At 46.4% G+C, this 22,947-nt stretch overlaps 2 protein-coding genes across 5 annotated transcripts in view; one reads left to right on the forward strand and one right to left on the reverse strand.

Moving 5' to 3' along the window:
- Positions 1–844: 844 nt before the first annotated feature.
- Positions 845–10,681, reverse strand: TMSB4Y (thymosin beta 4, Y-linked). 4 transcript variants are annotated; one of them, XM_040647226.2, is made up of 4 exons: positions 9,407–10,540; positions 6,092–6,263; positions 2,538–2,645; positions 845–1,685 (listed from the first exon to the last, which is right to left on the reverse strand). In XM_040647226.2, the coding sequence occupies exons 3-4, from the start codon at positions 2,635–2,637 to the stop codon at positions 1,648–1,650; spliced, it is 138 nt and encodes a 45-aa protein (XP_040503160.1). In that variant the 5' UTR covers positions 2,638–2,645; positions 6,092–6,263; positions 9,407–10,540; the 3' UTR covers positions 845–1,647. The 4 variants fall into 4 exon arrangements, with proteins under 4 accessions (XP_040503160.1, XP_015149436.1, XP_001234312.1 ...); XM_015293950.4 differs by lacking the exon at positions 6,092–6,263 and having other exon boundaries at positions 10,406–10,681; XM_001234311.6 differs by lacking the exon at positions 6,092–6,263.
- The window catches only part of FAM13B (family with sequence similarity 13, member B), a 40,688-nt gene continuing 28,241 nt past the window's right edge, over positions 10,501–22,947 (forward strand). The window contains 4 exon segments of the mRNA NM_001277745.1: positions 10,501–10,703; positions 19,913–20,079; positions 21,020–21,210; positions 21,639–21,851. Of these exon segments, the coding sequence (NP_001264674.1) occupies positions 21,054–21,210; positions 21,639–21,851 (370 nt within the window). The 5' untranslated portion in view covers positions 10,501–10,703; positions 19,913–20,079; positions 21,020–21,053.

Genomic DNA, 22,947 nt, shown 5'->3' on the forward strand with positions numbered 1-22,947 from the left:
GCTGTTCTCTCGGTACCGGCTCTGAATGCTGACTCCGCCTGCAGGCTGCCATCACAACAGGTATTTGGCCAAGGCCAAGCTCCCAGCCCTTGGGTGGAAGCACAGCAGCCCCCTCCCCCCATTTAAGTGAGGTGTGAAGGGAAGGAGGTCCTCGAAGGAGAACAAACTTGCTCAAAATAAGAAAGTAGCAGCAGCAGAGTTGAACTGGTAAGTAGTGACCCAAATTGCAGTGTTAGCCCTTTGGATAACGCTGAAGTGAATGAAGGCCTGAAGTTACCAGCCCTGCACGTAACACACTCCCCTTGGTCTCTTGGTCACCATCTACCCTGCATTGCTAGGGAAAGTTGCCCATTTTGTGGCTCTGCTCTTTTTGTTTAATTACAGATCCTGTGATTTGCTTTCAGTGTCAGCTGTCAAACAGCTCCTGAGTAATAAGAGCCCTCCATGTCAACCATTCGTTCCTGTTCCCTGGAGCCTGTAGGCCAGGTGGGCTTCCCCCAGCTATAAGCACGGCGTCCCTGCTGAGGGGAGGCACACTCGGTTATCCCCTTTCCCTGTGCAGGTGGGACCAGGCTGCAGCCCTGGTGGCAGCAGTGTATCTGCCCAAATCAATCATGTATATCCCTGATGTGACTGCAAACTAATTCCAGAGCTAACATGATAGCACATAACTGAGAGCAGAGTGGGAGCAGAGCAGACTTCTGCTGAGCTCTCCCCAGCCCAGAGAGGGTGTTTCTGCACCACCAGTAATGAAGACTTAAGGATACCTCGTCTGCTCTGAGGGTTTGTTGCATGCCTGTTTGCTGCCCAAGGTGTCTCGTGTCCCACAGAATCGATGCAGTAATCATTTTATAATGAATTTATTTTCTTCACTGCCCCAGAGACCTTTGAGCGTTCTCATATTGCTTGCTATCAGGTGGGCAAAGAGCTGTACTGAGGCTGACTGGATCTTGATGGGCTAACGAGGGCAGAATGCCGATGAGAGAGCTGCAGCCATTCCCACCTGAGCTCCTAATTGGAGTCCTTCCTCAGCCCAGCCATCAGTTTGTCTTGGAGACCTCCAACCTGCTATTGGATAGGACTGAACAGGCTGACAGCTTCCTGTCTTATTCATGCCCTTCTCCACAGGTAAGGGTTGTTAGAATGTAAGCTTTGCTCTTTGGAGCTCCCCTGAAATGCCCTGTTGCATTTGATGTGGTCAGATGAAGGCAGACGCCATCACACCCCTGGCTCAGCACATCCCCTGTGCTGCAGAGCAGAGCTGCTGACCGCAGTCACAGCTACCCTTGTTGGAGGATTTACACAGCAACTCCTATTTGTAAAGTCTCAGACACAGCTGGATGGAAGAAACTTGTTCGTTGTGAGGGTTAGGAAAACATTTTTATGCAGTTGGTGGGTTGTTGGTTTTTTTTTTTTCCAAATGATGGGGGTGGTACAGAACTTAGAATTTCCATTTGAAGAATACAAATTGTCTTCAACAAATACAAAACAAACTTCTTCCTGGGAACATGAAAGGAGGGTTTGCTAAATGAAATGGATAACGAGCACTGAGGGGAAGGTGGAAGGGAGGGGAAACAACAGACCAAAACCCAGCACAGAAGCCCAAACCCCACTGGAGAAGCAGCAGTCACAGCATCTCTCTGACGTTCAGGATGTGCTCTCACTTTGCTTTTCTTGCTCAATAGCTGCCAGAAAAACAGAGAACAAAAGCACTGTCAATAAGCACCCCAAGGGTTGGGGGCAACACAGACATCTGTGGCTGAGGGGTGGTAAACCCCCACTGGATTTGACTGCCCCAAAATGCTGACATATTCCTGTGTCTGCCCGGCTACTGAGGTGCAGTTCATGATGTTGCACCTTCCTCTTGTAGGACAGGCAGACATCAGCAGGGATGACAAACCGGGGCAGAGCGGGTTTCTTGCTGGGGTAATGGTGTGTCCCCATGGCTGCCAGCACTGACACACCCCAAGTAGAAACTGTCCGATAGAATATGAATTTAATGGCTCTCTTTGTGGTTAGTGGTGCTCTTCTGAGAGAGGCTGCTCCCAAAGCCTGGTCCAGGAGCAGGGAAGTGCCATTTTCACACCCAAAACTGAATGGGAACTACAGCCAGCACCTGGATCCTGGTGCAGCACAGGTATGGGGGCAGGAAAAAGCCTGGGACTGCAGCCCTGTGCTCAGGGAGGTTTCCTGGTCAGTGCAGGCAGTGATGGGCTGCTGCTGCTGCTGAATTCCCACAGCTCTGATGTGCCAAACCGGGGCCAGACCCCTCCTGGGACACTGCCTGAGCATCTGTGCAGGTGTGTCCCATTGCCTTTGCTTTTAGCAGGGTCAGTACCATCAGATTACTTTCAAACAAGCAGCACAGTTGGTTTTAGCTGCTCCTACCTTCGGAAAACTCAACATTTAGCACAAGTCTTGGCATTGTCCCCATCTAACTCAGGGATGGGTTTGATCAGCATTCATTTTGCACATTAGCTGCAATACGGGCAGACGTTCTCTCTGCTCTCAGTTCAAACAGCCCCACCAGCACTTACTTTCTTTGGTGGGCAGTGGATTTTTCTCTCTTGTTTCTGTCTTCTTCAGCTTGGTCTTATCAAACGTTTCGATTTCTGCAAAATCAGGTTTGTCAGACATGGTGGGTCCTGACAAAGAAAGGGAAAGCAGACCCGGCTCTGTTAGCTCGTGCTGTGCTATCAGCCATCTGCAAGGCAAATTCTGCTGCAAAAGTGAAGAAATGCAGTAAAAATGTTTATCCCAAACTGAGCACGGATCTCACACCTCAATGTGGGGCTGCTCCCCGCAGCTTGGTGCTCTCGGAGCAGAAGAGGGAAGGCATGAGAAGAATTTAATATACATTTCTTAGCGTCGGTTTCTAAAAGTCACATTTTGAACATAGAAACAGAACTGAATACAGACAGCGCATTCACAAAGAATCACCCACGGTACCTCCTGACCTAAACCGCTGCTTTGAGGAATGCTGATACCCAGAGGTTCTGCAATAAGCCACGAATCCAACATGCACCAATAGTTTCAATAACGGTTTTGTTCTCATTAATAGGCTTTTTCTGTAATTCTGAGTACAGTGCCCTAAGCGGGTCCTTGCAGCAGGGCAGATTAGCTGCTGTGTGCATTGTGCCCGACAATAGGAGGGCTGCTTCGCAGGGTCCTTTGTTTGCTCTCGCACTCAATGCTCGAGTCAGTGCATCCGATTGGACCCCATTGTAGCAGATACCCACAAAGCACACCAGCATTAAGCACACAGGCAAACCGTCCCTCATCCAGTTCCCGTTTCTAATAGGAATTCAAGCTAAAATTCATCCACTGCATTGTTCTGCTGAGCTCAGCAGAGGTTCTACCAAGGATGGATCGGCCTACGGGCTGCTGGCAGGCGTGCACCTTTTCCTTCCTTAAGGCAACCTGCTTCTATCCCTATCCGCTCTGAGACAACAGAAGTAAATATTCACAGGACAAAAAAAGCCATCAAAAGAAGCCAAAGCAAAGCTACTGAAAGCACATGGCATTACCGTCTGGCTGCTTTCTCCTCAGCTGCTCGGTGACCGTCTGAGGCAGCGCGTGTTTAAAAAGGTCACGTTAATCCCTCCTCTCCTCCCACCTCCCCCCCCCATCACCATTAATATTGATTAGTTCTGTGCTGGGATTGCTCAGCATTAAGGGAAAGGACAGATTGCCTCTGCAGAAAATGCACGAGAGGGGGAAATGGGGAAACCAGCAGGGAAAACTGCCAAAATACGGCTTGATTTTTTTTATCTCCTCCTTTTTCAAGATGATGGCGTTTGAGTTTCCTGCCCTTCTTCTGCAACGCTGAGGTTTGCAGTTCACCTAAGGGCTGGTGCTTGGCTGTGGGTGATGAGTTCAGGGGGACATCCAACGCCTGCCGGCTGGAGATGGCTCTGTGCACAGCGGCGGTGGCACTGCTGCCACCCAGGGCTCATCGGTGAGCTGGTGGCCAGGTGGGTGCCCTGGGGGGAGGAACAAAGAATCTCCCCTTTGTTCTCAGGTTTGGCAGCTACAAACCCTCGTGGAGTGCCTCCCACTCCATGCAGTCCCTGGGAAGCACCCACTGTCCTGCTGGGCTTTGTGAGAAGCCGCGTTTGCACGTCCTGCTCACAGAAGGAAATCAAACTCTGGGTGCTGAGTGATGTGGTTTAAAATCCCTTTGTAATGGCTGGGAGCCCTCGGCTGTGTTTAGCTGGGACACTCTGTGGGAAACCGAACAAGGTGGCATCCCCAGCCACGTCCTAGGGCTGCCTTTAGGTGTCCAACCTGGGGTAACATTAATAGTGCGCTGGAATTCTTTGGTTGCTCTACTGACTTTAAGGGAGCTGAGTGGCTCCGACAGCCACTGGGCAGCTGTGAGATCTTTGGACAGACAAATGCAGTTGATGGAGAGATCCTGGAAGGTGATGTGGGACTTTCCAAAGGCTTAAGTAGAGTGCTTTGGGGTCTGATCTGCGTGCACTGAGAACACGATTTAAGGACCTCTTCCTCCAACATGTACTTAAATTAAAATGATGAACGAGGTGAAGGAGAGCAGAGCACCTTCACATGAGAACATCTGCATGGCATGGCTCCGCTTGAACTGCACAGGGATGGTCTGGGTCCTGCTGAGCTCAGCACTGTGCCAACCTGTCTGTGCTGTGTCTGCACCTAAAGGGCTGTGGGCAGCAGTGTGGCCGTGCTCATTATGATCAGAGTTCTGCCAGTGGTGCAGCCTGGCTCAGTCATCTCCACGTCTGCACTGCCCACAGTTCGGGATGCTGCGCTCACCTCTGGCTCAAGAGGCACTGGGGGGATGCCGAGCTGCACGGAGGTGAGGTGGGCAACTGCAGGAAGAGGGGGGTTCTTTCTCTTGGGTGCGACACCAAGAATCAGATTGCATCTATTTCTATGTGAGACCAACAGGGACAAAGCATCCCAACGCGTCGGGGAACAGATGTTGTGCAGATCGGAGTCTGCAGCTGAGCCAATACGCTGACACAGCTGGCTCGACGTAACACACCCACTCAAACAGAACAGTGATTTCATTTTCAAAACGCTGTGGTATTTTTGGTGGTAAAGGTAGGAGATTGATTTTTCTGAGGCTGAAATTGCTGGGCTGGGTTCTGCCAGCACCCCGATTCCTTTTGGAATCAAACACCTTCCAGCAGGGTGGCAGGACGGGGTGTGCTGTAAGCTACACGTAGAGGGTTCTGTCCTTAGAGGAACAGAAAGGAGACTACAGCTTTACTGGAAGGATTTTCTCAGTTCCCTTTGTGCTGCTTGCTCTATCTTGCTGCCAAAAAAAATATCCATGTTTGGGAACGGAGACAGGTTCCCAGGCTAAGAGACAATGAGTCCTGGGGGCGTAGGGAAGGCAGTGATGTCTCCTTGGCAGTGTCTGCTGTAATCCTGCATTGCTGGTGTGTAAACAATTGGTTCTTGTCCTCCAGTGCATGTTTGATTGTTACCGGAGGTGTTTTCCTCCTCTACAACACTGGGCCTTAAGGGTGGCTGCAGATGGGAGGAGAAGACAGGCTCGATGTGGACAGTCCTTCTGCCCTGGCTCTATTTTCCAACCCCATGTGTTCCAACTAGCTCTGGAGTTAGTCTATGCTAGGAGTCTTATCGCAGCAGAAAACAACCCAAAGAGAAAACATAAGCTGGTGGGAGTGGAAATCTCCTCTCCCCCTCTTTTTTTGACTTCCAAACTTCACTATGGGGGTGAATTTTTAAAGGTTTAACCAAATGGAGATCCGTGCAACAGAGCTTTCTGAAAAGCTGACCCAAAACTGTGTCTTCCAGCACTACATATTGGCTTTGGTATTGCCTTCTCTATGCAAAATGCAGTGACAGTGTGCATTATGAAAGGGAAAAGATTAATACAGAATGTCCATGCATGTGATTCTCTCCCAGAGAAAAGGGTGGGGAAAGAAGCATGTGACACATTAGTCACAACAGCATGCCACAGGGCAAATGGTGATGAATGCTGCTCTAGAACTGCTAGGTTAGCATGACTTACACTATTTACTAACATACATGTTTTTAATACATGTCTATTTCTGTCTCTAGACATGAGGAACAGCAGCACCTCTTGTATGCAGAGGGAAAGTGTAGGGCAGAGAAAGAAGTCATGGGTGAGCGCTGGGAGTGTGCTCAGAGGTGGCCCTTCTCAGTGAGGGCATGTCTCAGTTTGACTGCTCTGGAATCCAACAGTCTGTTGCATTCAACCAACCGCTGTTGAAGTCCTCACTCTTTTTACCCTGAACAAAAGGAGAAACACTGTTCTGATTTTCATTTTTATCCAGAGGAAAAACAGGCAGCAGGTGAGCCTGCCATTTCCATCAGTGTTACGCTGTGTGCTGCGGGGATATGAGGGCGCAGTGCCCCCGACTTCAGGGACACTGTGAGGGATGCCTACCACCAGTGCTGCAACATCCTTTCAGTTCCAATAGCCTGGGGCCTCAGAGCTGAAGTATGCATTATGTTTTGTGGAAGAGAAGATGAATTCTCACGTTGTTCAGCTGCCTAAGGAAGGAAGGCTACCGAAGCAGAGCAGCAGACAGCCTGGTATCTCCTCTAGCTAATCTCTACAAGGAATTTCCAGAGTAAAAAGTTGTGTTTCTCTGTGTAGGGGTTCATACATCATCTTTCCCAAGAATCATTCTCCAATCTGATGAGTTTATTTGTAAGCCATACACACAGACAGTACAGTTTGTGCTCAAGGCCGACGAGTACCTAAGAAAGTGGTAACCAATAAGTTCCACATTTGCTATCAGTTGCCTGCTCAAATGAATGCTGTAGCACTGCTTTTCTTCTCTGAGATGTACAGGAAGAATATTAGGCTACTCTCCTTCTGCAGCATCCAAAGCAAATCGCTGTTTTTTTTCAGGATTTGACCAAATTAAAGTGTTTCCAATGGCCACTTTAAGGCTGTTCCTTGCAAGTATATACAAAAGACCAGAAACCATCTTCAGTCTTGTTAAGGATATATCTTCATTACAGGGTTAATCTGAGCTCTGTACACTCAATTTGTCACCTCTGCAGTTGTTGTACTCTGAACGTGAGCGACCACACCATGAAACAACACGGGAGCAGCAGAGACCGATTGTGTTGGCAGCGGGCAGATTGTGCTAACCTGAACTGCAGCTCTTCCATGGCTCCGAGCAGGAGCCCCACAGCTCAAGTGCAGATCCTGGAAGGTTCAAAGCACAGGAATTTAAAGGCGATGGGGACATTGAAGCTTCAATTCAAGCTAACTTTTGAGTGGAAGCTCGCTTTAGGGCATGAGTTTGTCAGCCTGCTGCCCAAACTGGTGAATAAAGAGGAAAGCAAATTGGAACTGAAAAATGAAAATGTGCAATAGTGCATTTTTTCCTTCTCTGCTGCTTACACTGAATGATATTTCCCTTCGGATGAATATACGCTTGCATAAAATTCAAACTCAGCTGTCTACAGATGGGGGTGGGAAGGAGAACAGAAGGAAAGGAATGGAACTGAGAAGACGGAATTAACCTTTCAATGTCTTGAATTTCAAGAAGGGAAGAATTCTCTCCTGCTAAGTCTGCAACCATGCAATTAAAATGCGAACGAGCCTCAGTAGCCACATCTGCCCTATATTCCTACATCTCTGCTTTAAAGACAGATCTTCCAAACACATGGGAAAAAATCAACCCTTATGCTGTAATCACAAAACTCTGGTACAAAACCAAGTAGCAATGTCTGACATCTCTGTAGAGCACGTGCCTTTGATACTGAACCCAGCTTAAAGCAAAACTCCTTATACACGTCTTGTAACGGCAGACAGCCTTCAGAAAGATGAATGTATTTCTCTGTGCTGGAGTTTCTGTTTCCAGAAAATAGATTCCTTCACTTGTTTAGCTGAGTTTTGTGAAGTTTCATTTGAAGTTTCATTTCATCACCCACAGAGCCTTGTGCTGGTGCTGTAAAAGAGAATGTTAGGAAAGCTTTAAATGCTGGAAAAGGGGAACAAAGTAAAGACCCCTTTTTGGGGACATCACTCTGTTTCTGCAAGAAACATACAGGAAAGGAAAGGATTTTGCAGAGCAACCAGCTGGAAGCATTGCTGTTTGCTAATTCTTCTTTGCTGTTCAAAGGACTCTCTTTTGTCAATACTGTGCAAGACGTCAATAGGATCCATTTAAGACCAAACATGTCCAGGAGACTGTATCAAACAATTTGTTTGCAGATAGACAATTAAAACCAAGAGCAAACAGTTTGCTGACGTGGGGGTAATTTTTCCCCAAGTAAAAGCTACTGGCACATGATATGAAGGTATTACAGCAGATGATGTCTGGCTTTGCTACGCGTCAGATTTCCGTGCCCTTCTGCTGAGATAATGGCCCAGTATGAAGGGGAAGAATTGCATGGCAGTGCTATCAAACTTCAAATGATGGGATGGCACTGTGGAATGTATTTGGGTGTTATAGATCAGCTCACACTGAATCTGCACAGCAACGAACACTTCCTTGGGATAAACAAATGCAAGCCTTGGGATAAGGCAAGTTTTCTTTCACTTGCTTCTGATGAGGAGTGACTCCAGGCTGTCACTGGAACCAGGCTTCTGTGCTTGTGAGGGAACACCGAGCTGTAGAAAGGGCTCTCTCCTTGTGGGGAGGCGCTGACCATGGCACTCCAGCTCTTTGGCCTGAGGAGCTGTGCAGCAGCTGGGGAATGGGTCCTTCTCCTCCAAGCCCCACGCTGTGGCCTTGTCATTGGCTCTCTGCAAGGCGGTTCGTTGTCACAGATCCTGGTGTGTAGGTGACATCCTATGTCATGCAATGTGCCTGCAGCCTCGCACCTGCGCTACATCTGCCTCTGTGCCAGCGCGCTAGGAGGGGATAGATGAGCCTGTATGAGCTCCATGCTCCTTGTTGAGACTGCTTGAACAGGGCTGGGTGTTGCAAGCCGTGCTGCAGTCCCTGTTAGGGGGAAAATTACAGAGTGCTACCAGAAAGTACAAGATATGCACTGAGATAGCTCTGAGTGCTAGGGGCAGCTGCCACACTGCTCCAATGCCATCCTGAGCAGTGGTCTGCACAGCTGGTGCTTTCATGGCTGTGCTGGGGCTGCTACCATGTGGCTGCTCCCCACATTGCTGCCTTCCTCCCTCCTGTTTTTGCTGGTTAACATGGCTAAAGCACCACGACTGCCAGTTTGTCCTCAAGCTTTCAGAAAGTGGAAGTGAGAACACAAAATGAGCAGAAGAGACTAAAATGGCAGCCTGGAACTGCATATGTCTGCCCCCTGCAAGGAGCGCTGGGTGTGCTTGATGGGAGGCAGGGTAAGCTGGCATGAAATGGTGCACTCAGAGCCAGGCCAGAGGAGGGAATGCAGTGTCCTGGACCCGAAAGCAGTCAGCGGGTGCTGTGCAGTGCCTGCCTACCTGCCTGCCTCTGCTGTCTGTCTCCTCGCTCTGCGTGTTTTCTGTGTCAGATTTCTTGCAGTTTGACTCCTGCCAGCTGGCCAACAGATCTGCCCAAGAGCCAGCTGGACTCCGCTCGCTCCCACGTTTCATCCACAAGATTGCCAGCTTGTTCTGATTCAGTATCTTCAGTGTAGCTGATGAGGCTAAACGGATCAGAGGGAACACAGCCGTGGGTGCAAAGCACACATTCAGAAGCTTTATCACGACGAGAGGAGTTTTATTCGCTGCTCCAGTGGGGAAGTGCTGTGGGTGCAGACAGACAGCAGCACAGAACCTCGTGGGGCAGCGCTTCCCTCTGCCCTGCGTCCACCGCGTCTGTGCGGCCTTCCCTTCTTCCTTCCCTTTTCCTCTCCTTTCCTTTCCTCTTTCCCTTCTCCTTTCCTCTTTCCTTTTTCCTTCCCTCTCCTTTTCTTTTCCCTTTCCTCTCCTTTCCTTTTCCCCCTCCTCTCCTTTCCCTGTGCTGGGGAACGGTTGGAGCTGTTGCTCCGATGCCGTAATTCGGCAAATTCACCGGAAGCGCTTTGGTGCGGTTGCGGGAGCGGAGCGATGGCACAACGGGCGCCCGGGGCGGAGGCAGCAGCGCTCACACTCCGGGCAGCGCGGACCTGCGCGGGCCACGACAGGAGGAAGTCTGAGTCACTGCAGGGGCAAAAAACGACAAGGCAGCGAATCGCAGCTCGGTCCTCGCTGCGGGAGGCTCCCCACGGCCGCCCTGCCCGCAGCCTCGCGGGCACTAACGTCCAACAGGGCGGCCCGGGCCCCCCCACCGCGTTCTCCGGACAGATCTCACAGCCCGGAGTTGCGGGGCCGTCCCCGCATCGCCCCCCGCCCGGCCCGAAGCCCCGCACCGACGGCCCGCAGCCACCGCCGCCACCGCCCCCAGCGCCGCCCCGCCCCCCCCGCGCCCCCTCCCCGCCCCGCAGCACGTGACCCCGCGGGAGGGGGCGCGCGCTGCACCTGTCAGTCAGCGCGTCACTTCCGGCAGCCGCCGCCGCTACCGTTGGGGACCCCCCGCTGGCGGAGGCGCGTTCGTGCGACGGAGCCGCTGTGGGGACGGACGGCGCTCGGGGCGGCAGCGTGGCGGCCGCGGCGTACGGCGGCGGCAGGAGACCGAGAGAGGAGAAAGGAGAGGCGGAGGAGGCCCGCGAGGAGAGCGGAGCGGCGAGGAGAGGCCCGCGCCGGCCCCCGGGGTAGGAAGAGGCGGAGGAACCTGCCGCTGCCGAGGCCGGCGGGGAGGGCGAGTCACCCGGCAACGGTGAGGGGCCGCGGGGCGCATGCGCGGCGCGGGGGCCGGGGGTCGCGCCTCAGCAGCCGGGCGGGCCCGCCGTTCCGCGGCCGGGGCCGTCCGGGCTTCAGGAACCTTCTGGACAGCGCCCGCGAGGGGCGCGGAGCTCCGTGCTCGCCGAGCTGCGGGAGCCGCCCGCGGGCAGCTGTCAAAGTGCCGCGCCCGCCCCGGGCCGCGCTGCCGCCGGAGAGCGCCCGGGCGGTGCTGGGAGCCGGAGCGCGGTGCTGGCGGGCCGGGCCGGGGAATGCGGAGGGTCCCAGCAGCTGCAGTGCAGCCCCGGCCGCGCTGTGGGTGCGCTCACCGGGGAGCCCGGCTCCCCGCAGGGGTGCGCGTTCCATTGTTCTTGGAAGCTCCGTGGGATCCGTAGGCTCCGTGTGAATGCTTTTCGCTGCCGAAGGGCTGCTTCCCGTGAAGCGCTCCTATGTTGGGGGACTTCTTCCATTCCAGCACTGCAGCTGCAGCTTGGAACCAGACCTGCCTTGCTGTTGAGCTCCTTGGTCTGTCTGCCTCCTTAAATCATAGAATCACAGAATACTTGGGTTGGAGGGCACCTTAAGCCCATCCAGTTGTCCCCTACCAGACCAGACTGCCCCAGGCCCCATTCAGCCTGGCTTTGGGTGCATCCAGAGATGGGGCACCGCACTCTATGGGCATCAGTGCCTGCGCCTCGCTGCCCTCTGAGTAAAGAGTTTCTTCCTAAGACTGTTTCCCCTTCTATCACTGTCAGACCGTGTAAAAGGTCAGTCTTCCTCCTGCTTGTAAGCTCTGTTCAAGCACTGGAAGTCCACAGTGAGGTCTTCCTGGAGCCTTCTGTGCAAGGAACCACTGTCAGGCTCAAGGCAGAGAAAAGAAGGAAGAAAGTCACAACCACCAGATTTCTCATCTCTAGCCTTGCCCCACTTGAAAACAAAAACCGAAACTGATTATATCCAATCCTGTGCTTTTTGAGGGCCTGTATTCCTGAGTGTCTTCAGGGGCAGAATAGTTAGTATGTGACTCTGGAGTAAGTTGATCATTTGGGTTAGCATTTAGGTTAGAAGTTTTTCTTTCTTCTATGCAATGCAGTCTTCTAGCATAGAAGAGGAAGGGAGAAGCCAGTGCCTGCATTACAAAAAGATTGGCTGTTGGCCCCCTTGTGTTGTGTATCCTGGGTTGTTTCTTTTAACTGCTCATTATGAGTAATTTGCTTTACGTGTTCTTTTTTTTTTTTTTTTTCTCCAACATAAATTCAGAGATATTTAGATTGGGATATTTAGAATATTTTGTATGCTACCTCACACCAGAGGTCCCTTCCTGGTCTTTGCAATATTACAGTATTGAAATTAAATACCTCATTGTTCTGATAGCATTTTACTGGACAGTTAAAATGTTACTTATGGAAGATCAGTCAAGTAGGGTGCTCTGTGTTTGTGTTCAAAGAATTTTCCCAAGAAGAAGTCCTGATTATTTATAGTGCTTGCAAATTCTGACACAAACAGTGCCCCCATTTCTGAGTTAGGAAAATGATTGTTTTGGTCCCCAAACTCTTACACAGTTGGAAGTCTTCTGCACATGTTGTTGGTAATGTTGCAGGACCCACTAAGAGCTCATTAAAATAACTGATTTAATATTTGTCCTGTATGGCTCCTGATACGAGAGTTGTGCCAGCAGTAATGCTTCTCTTTGTAACGTACAGAACAGCATGTTGGCAAAGGCAGGTGAGGCTGGAGAAACGTTACGTTCACGAGTTTTGTGAATGCCTCTGCTCTGCTTGGAAGTTTTCTTTGCTCCTTTTTCTAATATTCAACCTTCTGATCTCTGGTCAAACGTTCATAGCTCAGCAGCGATGCACTCCTGTAGGGCTCGTTAGAAAGTCAGTAAAACCTGCCAAGTCTGAGGTGGTGGTTTCTGTTTTCTTTTTTCCTTCTCTGAAAGAAGCAGCAGCTCTAAGGAAGAGGAAGTGAGGCTGGTGAGAGAATGCCTTTAAGTCGTCCTTCAGGTCTGTGCATAACACCATGCTACTTGTGCTGCTGCGTGAGCACACAGCAAAAATCCAGTAGCCACTGGGAGGAGGGTGGGTTACTTTTTGCAAGGCATTCGGCGTTTGGATCTGTGAGGGTGGGAGACTGTAAGGCTTCCAGCTGTTTCTTGTATTGTTACTCAGTTATGTGTTTGCTGGAATAGTTGGAGCAAGAAATAGAGAATTGAAGGAGATATTTCTTCAAATTATCCTCTTTGAAGAATGTGAGATTTGTTACTTGTAACATGTGAGCTTTTCAGCAGAGCGGCCATACATCTCACGTCAGAGCTCTACTCAGGCAGAAGACCGAAGCTTTGCACTGCTCCCTGAGGAGTTAGTCAACTCTCCTGTTTGTGAGTCTCTTGCTGACTGCATTATTTAGCTGTAAGTTTACCTGCAGGAAAACTTTATTTGAGGATAATGACAGCTGTCTGCTTCAGCAAATCTGGGTTTGGCTCTGTAGTTCTGTACTGACTTCCCAGCCAGCTACTGGGATTTGGGAGAGCTCAGTCAGTTTGGATAAAATCAGTGTATTCTGAAGAGTAACATGACTTTTATTGCACCTCCAGGTACGTGTTCTTGTTTTCTTTTTGGAGAACTGTTGTGATTTGAATCCTTAAAAAGCAGAGCTCAGATGGGGAGTGCTGTGCTGAAAACCTGTTGTGTTTGCGACGTGTGGGTGGGGTCATTCAGTGCTGAAATGGATGCTGTTTGAAGCTGGGTGTGAACGCTATTCTGATTATAGTGAAATGAATAGTCCTTTTACAATAATGGCAACTGCTCTTATGGTTTCTCACCTGTGAGTGTGTGGAAACAACCTTTCATTGAATTTATTTGTCCCAGTTTTCTTCTTTTAAGACAACACTGAGCTTAAAAGGAAGATAATGTGTTATGGCTGTGTTCAAACAGCTTGTAACCAAGGCAGTGGCTGAACTCATGTAGAAGAGTGTGTGGCTTTTTTCCCTTTCCCGTGGCAGAAGACGTGCATTCCCACGTGTGCTTGTTGGTTGGGGTGCTGGGCTGGGGCCACCATAGAGCAGAGCGTGGTGGGTTCCAACCCCGTGAGCTGCTCTCCATTTACATCCCTTCTGTTCTGCCTCCCCTGCAGCGCGTTAGAATTTGTGCTGGGCTGTATGGACTGATAACACCTGGACAAAGCTGGAAGAATGAGAGCTAGAATCCTATTCATGTGGTTCTTTCTTCCTCTGTGCTCTCTTTCTGAGTCTGTCTGTTGGAAAATTCTTTTTTTTTTTTTTGTCTCCCTTTGTTGCTGAATTTCACTTTTAATGTCATCAGGTGACTTTATTTAGTTTTGCTCTGCAGTACATCTTCTAACCTTGTGATTTCTGTGATATCTTTGGGATATCTTTAAGTTTGGTCATTGACAAGTTGCAAGAAGCATTGGTTGCCTTATATGAAGCATTATCAGTCCTTTATTCCCCCCTGTAACTCAAACAGTCATTGCTGCAGAATGGAGCTCTTCATTGGAAAGCCTTCCTCCCCCAGCAGGGATACTGAGGCTGTCCTTTATTTTGATGGCACCTGGTTGTGGTTATGACAGAGGCAGTGTTTCTGTAGCAAATGGGCTTTGTATTATGTTTTGTAATGTACTGAGTTCCAAAGTGTGTTTCTGCTTACCTATTCGAGAGGGGAAGCAACAAGCTGATGATTTTAGGTGTAACAGGATAACTTATGTATAATAAATTAGCTGCATTATATATTTATAGTTTGGGGTTTTTTTGGTGTCTCTGTGGTAGTTTGTCTTCTGTCCCAAAGTCTGTCATTACAGCAGTGATAATTGTTCAGCTCCTTCGGTTTTATAATGTGACCTTCTCAAGTTGCATAGTTCTATTGATAACTTCTTCCTGTGTGCTACCTTGCTGTAGTGCTGCTGCACTGAACTTCTGCATTATCTGATGTAAGTATATGTGAGTGGAATAAGTCAGGCTTTGGGGGGAGGTGGGTAGGATGAATATCACGAGCTGTTGCACAAGATACAAAAGCCTTTTATTTATTAACTGCTGTTGTTAAGAATGTGATGGGATCTGTGTGAGCAGGGCGATTCTTTAGAATTCTGCACGTGTGCATTGGCAGCAGCAGCTGAGAGCAAATCTGGCAGTGGGTGTCATGCAGCAAGCAGATAGCTGCTGTCTTCTGGTACCTGATATTCAGGGTTGGTTTTGTGTGTGCAAATATCATTAGAGAACGATCAGGAATTGCTGTTATGCAGCTAAAAAGCCTTTGGGTTTTATCTAGGAAGTGATAGATACTGCTCTATCTGTGTATCAGAACACTCTGGAAAATCAGCAATCGGTGAGCTCTGCTTTCTCTTTCGAAAATGTAAACTCTTTTTGACTGTTGCTTAAATCAGTCACTGCGTGCAGTGCTTTATTGATGCCAACTGCTTCATTTGCAGCTTAAAGTCTGACGTTTCTTAGGTTTTCTTCCTAATCATTGCATTTAGTCCAGCTAATGCTTGTCCCTGTTTGCAGATGCTGGGCTGTGCCTCTCCTGAAGATCCATATTGATGATGGGCTTTTTTAGAGGCGGTGTGGTCCGGTTCTGTCTGCTGAGATTGCAGATTAAAATTGAATGAATTTTAATGCAAATCAGTACATGGCTTCATAACCTGTGAATTTTGTAAATAAACTCCAAAATCCCATTCATTTTATTAGTATCTCCTTTAGAAGAGCTTCCATGAGTTGCCTCCTTGACCCTCTTCCATAGTAAGAACGTGTAGATGGAATCTGAGTGATTCTGATTCGCATGTTGGAGGGGTTGCTCCTGTATTCCCAGGAAACAAGAACTATTTGGCTATTTGGACGGGTTTCCTCCAGCACTCCAAGTTGGATTCTCTAGCTACGCTTGTTTTAAAACCACTGTGCCAATGGGGCTTGGAAACAGTGCTGTGCAAAGACTGTCGTGCTGAGCTGTCTGAGCCCAGTTGTCTGCTTGCTGATTGCATGACTGAAATGCCATTCAAAAGCTGATGTTGCCGATGGTCCAAAAGAGGAGATCTGGTTTTAAGAATCTGTTTTAACCTGATCTGCCTGGTTGTAAAACATTTCTTCAAATAAGTTTTGAGTCCTGAAATACGTTAAGCAGTTAAGAGCGGCTTTAAGAGGGGAAGCTCATTTTATGCAGAGGATATTCTGTATCTATTTATACTCAAGCACTTACACAGCTCTCAACATGCTTTTAACTGTGCTCTTGAGACAAGTGGTGTTTGTCCTTTTCTGTGTCCTGAGCTGGTGGCTGTTCTGTTTGTTTGTCTAAAGCTTGTTTTTCTTTGCTCTCCTCTCTTCCCCAAGCTGTTTCTCCTGCCTCCACCTGCCATCATTTCAGCTCTGACAGAATTAATTCAAACGAGCAAGATTTTCTGTTTGAACTTGTTAGCCAAGCAGCATCTGAGAATCAGTAGAACACCAGCTCTTCTGCCCCCAGACATTTCGTCCTTTGGGAATGCCAACAAATATGAATATATGAATGACATAGAGATCGTCAGTTAGTGTCAGTTGGTGTCATTGTGGCACTAAGGGGAAATGTTATCAGTTTCCTTTGCTCTTGATAAAACCTAAGAGCAAAGGGAAGAGTGCTGGTGCCATGCTCAGCTATAGGGCAGCCTTGTAAAGCAGAGCAGATCTGCAGTTGCTGTTGGCTTCACATCATCTGAAAAACAAAACATGAAGTGCTTGATAAAGAAATAAAGCAGCTAAAGAATGGCTTACGTAGTTGAGATTTGTGGCACAAACTCTAAATGCAGAATAAGTGTTTTCATTCCTGTAGCACAGTTTCAGTTTCTGGCCTTCTTTGTTGTGTGTTTTATTTCTGCTTCTTGTTTTTCATTCCTTTATTTTAAGGAAAGATGGAGGGGCTTTAAGTTGAAATGACACCTGGTCATTTGTATTTCAGCCGGAGATGTAAAAACTGAACCAAACTTAAACCTGAACTTGCATGCATATTGCTCAGATATTGACAGTTAGCCACATAGGCTGTATTTTCCTTAGTGGCATTTTGTGTGTGGGTGTGAATACTTCTTCACTTGCCAAGATAAGTGAATGCTGTTATGATGGCAAAATGAGACTCTTTGTGCTGTTTTCCCAGCAGACTCTATGAAGTGCTTACTTTGTTAAAAATATACATATATTTATTTAACAATATAAAATAGATGATAGCAGTGAAGTATGCAATACTGTATGAAACTGCCTTCTCTCATACTTCAGCTGTTTAAGCTCAGGATGTTGCATGGGAGATGTGCTCTTTTAAACTTCTGGAATAGTATGTGGCAACAAGAAGGGTGTTCTTGGTCTTCTGCAGAGCATTATTGTGAGCTGTGGGTATCCATGTGAACATCTGCAGTACTACTGGGAGGGAGGCTGAGAGCTGCAACCAAAAACTTCTAATCAAGCACAAAGCAGTTGGGTTTTATATATATCTATTTTTTATCCTATTTTTGTATTACTGTTTTTCAGTAGGACTTGTGAAGCATGTAGGTTGTGACCTGGGGGAAAGCACTTATCCTGAAAGCTCTGAGTAACATGTAGAAGTAGAGATATTGGAATGGATCAGCTGCGGGTTGCTGAAATGCTTGGTTGTGGTACTTAAAAGGGAAGGACAAAAGGGCTCAGTACTGCTTGGTATTTGTAGATGCTCCATACAGACTCTAGAAGTACTGAAGGGCAGAAGTCATATCCTGGTTTTCAGACTTATCTTCATGGAGATGTACATCCTGATTCAAAGCATGGATGTGTATTTAATTACTGACAGTTTCTGAGCCTGTCCTTCATTTGTAGAATGGTGGAAATAAAAGGAGAGAGAACTTAATCTGATTTTCATTAACTCTTGCTTTTTAAACATCTCACTTTTTCCAGTGGTAGTGAATGTCAAATATTGCAGCCAAAGCCAAACGTGCTGAAAAGAACGCAGTGCCTGTGGTCTGTTGAGTGAACGTGTGAGAGGATGTGTGCATTGGTGAGGGTGGAAGTCGGGCTCTCCCTGATTCACCTAGGTGATGATGTACATACGTATATACATATACAGCTTGGTTTGAAGTATAAACTTGGCTTGTAAATCTGGATTTGCTCTAGAAAGTGACACATCCAGGCTGTTTGAACTTCACTGTAACGGTTCACTGTTACATTGCCAAGCTGGTTAAAGTCTTTAATTTTTCTGTCTTTTCTGTGTCTCCTGAGTGAAATTACCACTTGGGAAGCCTGTCTGTGTAGCGAAAAATGGCTTATGTTCCTGTGCTAACTATGCACAGTTCTCCTCAGTATGAGAGCTGGAGCTCTGTGCCGTTCGTTTGGTGCTGCGGTATAACAGAGCGGTTTCTTCTAATTTGCTCTTTTTATTAGGTGATGTTGGTTTTGAGGCTTTGTTTGTTTGTTTGTTTTAGCGAGGCAGCCTGAAGCATTGTGGCACATCCATCAAAGGACTTTCCCAGCTGCCATTAGCCCTGCAGCTGGGGTAATCCTGGCTAATAGGAGCCTTCCTGGCTCATTGTGGGCAGACTCACCTGAGGAGGACGTGAGAACAGTGAGTGGTTGCAGCTCCGTATTTGAAAATCACACGATGTCTGGGCATTGATTAAAATCTACTTGGACGCCAAGATTATGCTGACTAACGCTTAGTACACCAAAATAAGAAGAAGAATGACTGGGCAGCGTCTTCAAAAATGTAACAGAGTCATAAATGAAACTCGTTCACTGCTGAAATCTGTCAGATTATAGATTATAGTAGCCAAGAACACCCAGTGACAGATTGGAAGATGATTGGTGAAATAGTAAAGCTTGTTGACTGGAATATCACTCTTCATTTTCTGTTGTCAGCACAGCTGGAGTCTGGATCTCAGGCCAGGATCCATGTATGTAAGGCATATAACAGATTTACAACCTTTGCATAATGTGGGGTGATAGAGATGACAACAGGGGTTAACTTTGGCCAGTACTGCTTGCTTTGATCAGCAAAGATTTCCATACCTGTAGGCCTTACTGCAAAAACTGTTGAGGATGGTGACAAAGCAGTCTTGTATGGCAAACTCCTCCAAAATGTGGGTGTAGTTTGGGAAGCAGGGAAGTGTTAGTGTTACCTACTAAGAGCAGGGAGGAAACTGGATTCCTAATGGTTGGACTTGGCATTTTGGTGCTGAAATGAGAGCATCCAGTTGTACGAACTTTGAAGGTGAAGATGAAATTAATTTGTTCTGATTTGGATTACAAGCAAGAGCCGATGTGTGGGAATAAAGAGAGGGGAGGGTACTTCTAAAAAGTCGGTCAGATGGATTCCTGTATTGATCTCAAAGTCTGAAACAGTAAGGTTTCACTGCATGTGCTTTAAAGGTAGGGAAGGGCATTTTCTTGCTTAGCTTTGGAGATGCGTGTAGTCTTTGTGTGTACCTGTGTATGTCAGTGGCTTTGCTTGGCTGTCCAGTCACATCTTTAGTTACTTGAGTTTGATTAGACCGTGCAATGTGTGAGAAGAAGAGTGAGATGGCCGTTTGATGTTTGAGAATCTCCACTGTTGCTGTGAAGCTACAATCTAAATTTTTAATACCACAGAAAACCAAAAGAGCTGTTACTGTGACCCACAGCCATCTTAAGAACTGAGAATGTGAGCAGCATCCGGGTGCACTGGATTCTGAACGGTGGTGAAAATATGGGTGGCTCTAGGGAATGTGACTTTGGGGAAGTTGCTGCTTGTATTTGAACCTGGCAGTCATCTGAAATTTAAACAGGCAACAAGGGCACATATTGAATTTTATAGAAAAGATCTGTGCTGATGAACACTGGCCTAGGTTTGAAGTCAGTGTGCTAAAGCAGTGCTTAGCTGTTAATGTTTTATTACGGTAAGTACTTTAAAACACACCTGTCTGTGTCTAACCTAATTAGGGAGAAGAATGAATGAGTCTGGAAAAGACAGAATTCCATTTCATAATTGTTACGACCAAGATGTCCCATGCTAACTTTTGCTTTAAAGTTGGTTAACTCCTAAATGAAAAAGGGGAACTTGCTTTTCTGCATGCTATTGCATGACACATGCTAATTGTGATCATTAATTTTTATGTTCAGAGCAAGACTGTTGATTTGATGAGGAGAATTCCTTAGATGTGTTGTTTAGACTTGTAACCGAGTTTAAAACTGTTGAAAACGTTACAGTCTGATGATGATTTCCTTCTTTTCAGATTAACTGCTGAAGTACTGATAGAGTTCTGCTATTCTTCAATGAGGAACTACAGGCTGATCTTTTGCCATAATCTTAAACAACCATAAATGACAAAAGAATGCTTGGTCAGTGAGGGCAGCTGGCGCAGAAAACATTTTTCAAACTCGGCTGTTTAAGTACTCTGAGGTATGCTTCTTCAACTGTTTTACTCAGACCTATTTTTTAAATATGGATCTCAGTTGTTCTAATATGTTAGAGTTTGTCAATCCATTAGCAAAGTGTTTATTTGCCATGCTTTGTCTAACAGCACGTGCTTCATATTCTACCTACCAGCCTTTAAGGAAATGTTCGCTTGTGTTTAAACAAATATGGTGTTCACTTACTTTGGAAGAACACTTTTTTCCTTTGCTATTATTCTTTGTTTTGAGAGGATTACAATTTAACTGAGTAACTTATACTGCCTTTGGTAATGCTTTTATCTATCTATGTTCTGTATCAAGCAGAGACTTGCAAGTAATGCTTGAGCTTCTGCATGATGAGGAGAATGTTATCACTGAGCATCTGGAAACTGTTTTCTGTTCAGTGAAATTTTGAATTTGATACAAGTGTTGAAAATTTTGTTGCGTAGATCAAAAAATGCCAAATCTGCAGGATGCTGATTGCATCTAATTTTGTATCACCAAATATTTACTTCTCATGTCACTTAACCTTGTGGTTTCGGTTTGGAATTATCCACTGTTTTCATTTCCTCTTGAGTGTCTTTTGAGGGTCATTTTCAAAGCCTGACTGATAAATACAGTCAATATACTGAAGAATGTGGCTCTCCAATGGTACGTTAGAAGATCCTCAAGTTATAGCATGGTATTGGAAACCAGATGAATTTCTTTTGCTGCTGTGTTCTTCTGAGTACTCTGCTGAGAACTGATCAGAACACGTCATCAGTTGTGACTCGTCTGGTTATCTGTATTTGGAGTCATTACAGAACTTTTCATTAAATCGGTGCCCAGACTGATTGAAACTACAGTGTATTTGCATTTGGTAATTAAAATGCACCGTGTTACAGATCAATACACTCAACACTGTACAATGAAGTACGACTTCTATTATAATTCTTCTTCTTTGACAGAAAAGACAGCTTTGATTTTTGGCTGCAAAAAGATATGAGGAAGAGCTCCTCCCCTTCCTTGAGTAACTGCAACTCTGTTCTTGCTAACAAAATATTTGGAATTCCACTTGATGAGCTGCAGCAAGAAGGGCAACCAGACAATGAGGTTCCATTCATAGTCCGCCACGTAGTGGACTATATTGAGGAACATGGTATGTATTATCTTACTGTCTTTTAAATAATATACTTATCTGTCATTTCTGCAAAACAGACTGGTTTTTGACTAGCGTTTATTTTTAGTTACTTGTGTTAAATTGGTTGTGGTTCTTTTTGTATGTTTTTCTTTTAGTGATACACCTTTTCAGTAGTATGTTTGATTACCACTGTTTTCTGGAGGATATGAAGGGCAATTACACCAGTAGGGAACTTTAGCAGTACCAAAACTACACCATTTCCAGTAACGTTTACCTTATTGTATTAGATGGACATAAGAATGTGTTTAGGAAAAGTTAGTCCAACTGTGGTCATGACAACCTTTAATTCAGTGTGCAAATTATATGTATCTGATTATCAGTAGTTTCTGATAATTTTATCCATACCAAATCTTAAAATTTATTTTTGCCACTTCCTTCTAACTTAGGGGGTCTGGAACAAGAAGGACTTTTTCAAGTCAATGGGAACGCTGAGACAGTGGAGTGGCTTCGGCAACGATATGATAATGGAGAGGATGTGGACCTGGTTAAAGAAGCAGATGTACCCTCAGCTATTAGCCTTCTTAGATTTTTTCTTCAGGAACTTCCAGAGCCAGTTATCCCAGGCAGTTTGCACATACATTTGATGCAACTTTCTCAAGGTAAAAACTATTTTTGATGGAGGTACTTATTTTTAAGAGTAAAGACCACTATTTAATTCCTATGTGTTTTTATCTGTGTTTATGTGTGCTGAAGTCTGTAACTTGACTAGTAAGAGTGTCTTGTGGCACTTTCCTAATAAAGCAACCTCAAAAGGTAGCTGTGTCAGAGTTCCATGCTCTTTAACATCACAATCCACAGGAGTTCTGTTCATCTCTCATTGTTGGTTAGTACTTCTTTTCAAGTGCTACGCTTTGTTTTGCTTATTAAAAGTCATGTTTTTGGTTTTCTGTTGAGTTTATTCGTGTCAGTATCGTTTCTTCACGGTAGGGTTTATGTTGCATTTAGTAAGTGCTGAACCATGGGATCACGTGCAGCAGTGTGAAGCTGCTTCTACATGATTTTGAAGCTTTGAACACTGGGTGGTTATCTGGATAATCGGTGAGCAGAGGCTGAGTGCTGATGCCTTTCCTATAAGGCAATGAATAGTCTTCTGCAGGAAGCAATATTTGGAAGCTTCTGTCCAGAGAAGCATGTTAAGTTCTGCTTCTGTATTTGTTGTGTGCAGCAGTGAGAAACTGAAGTGGATATCGGTAGATGAAATCTCATTAGTGGCATGTTTGCTATTTCATTTCACATTGCTAAAGTCCTGGTTCACTGGGTAGCTCGTAAACTTGTGTTCCTTCTTGGAAAAGATGATAAATAAAAAGATTTTTAGAAGGGTAATGCAGAAAGCTGCTGGTGCTCTTCTGTCAGCTAATACTGCTATGCACTGTGATTTGCAGTGTTACTTATCAGGACTGGAAATGGGATTGTGGTGTACCTCTTTGATGTGACAATATGATTTCCTTCTGTGACTTGTAAACTACAGTGTGGAACTCATGGTCTCCCCCACCTTTGAATAGATGCCTATGGAAGGATTTGAATGTGGCTTGTTTTGGGAAAAGACTTGTTCCACAGCAGTAATTCCCACAGATTTCCCTTTGGTTAAAATTGCAGAGAAACTCTGTATTTCGATTCAAATGTCAGCTTACTGTCTATACTACTTTTTAGCGTAAAACAAAGCCATTTCAGAAAGCTTAAAAGTGCCTGTTTTGA

The sequence above is a fragment of the Gallus gallus genome, chromosome 13 (assembly GCF_016699485.2).
Source record: "Gallus gallus isolate bGalGal1 chromosome 13, bGalGal1.mat.broiler.GRCg7b, whole genome shotgun sequence".
Lineage (NCBI taxonomy): Eukaryota > Metazoa > Chordata > Aves > Galliformes > Phasianidae > Gallus > Gallus gallus.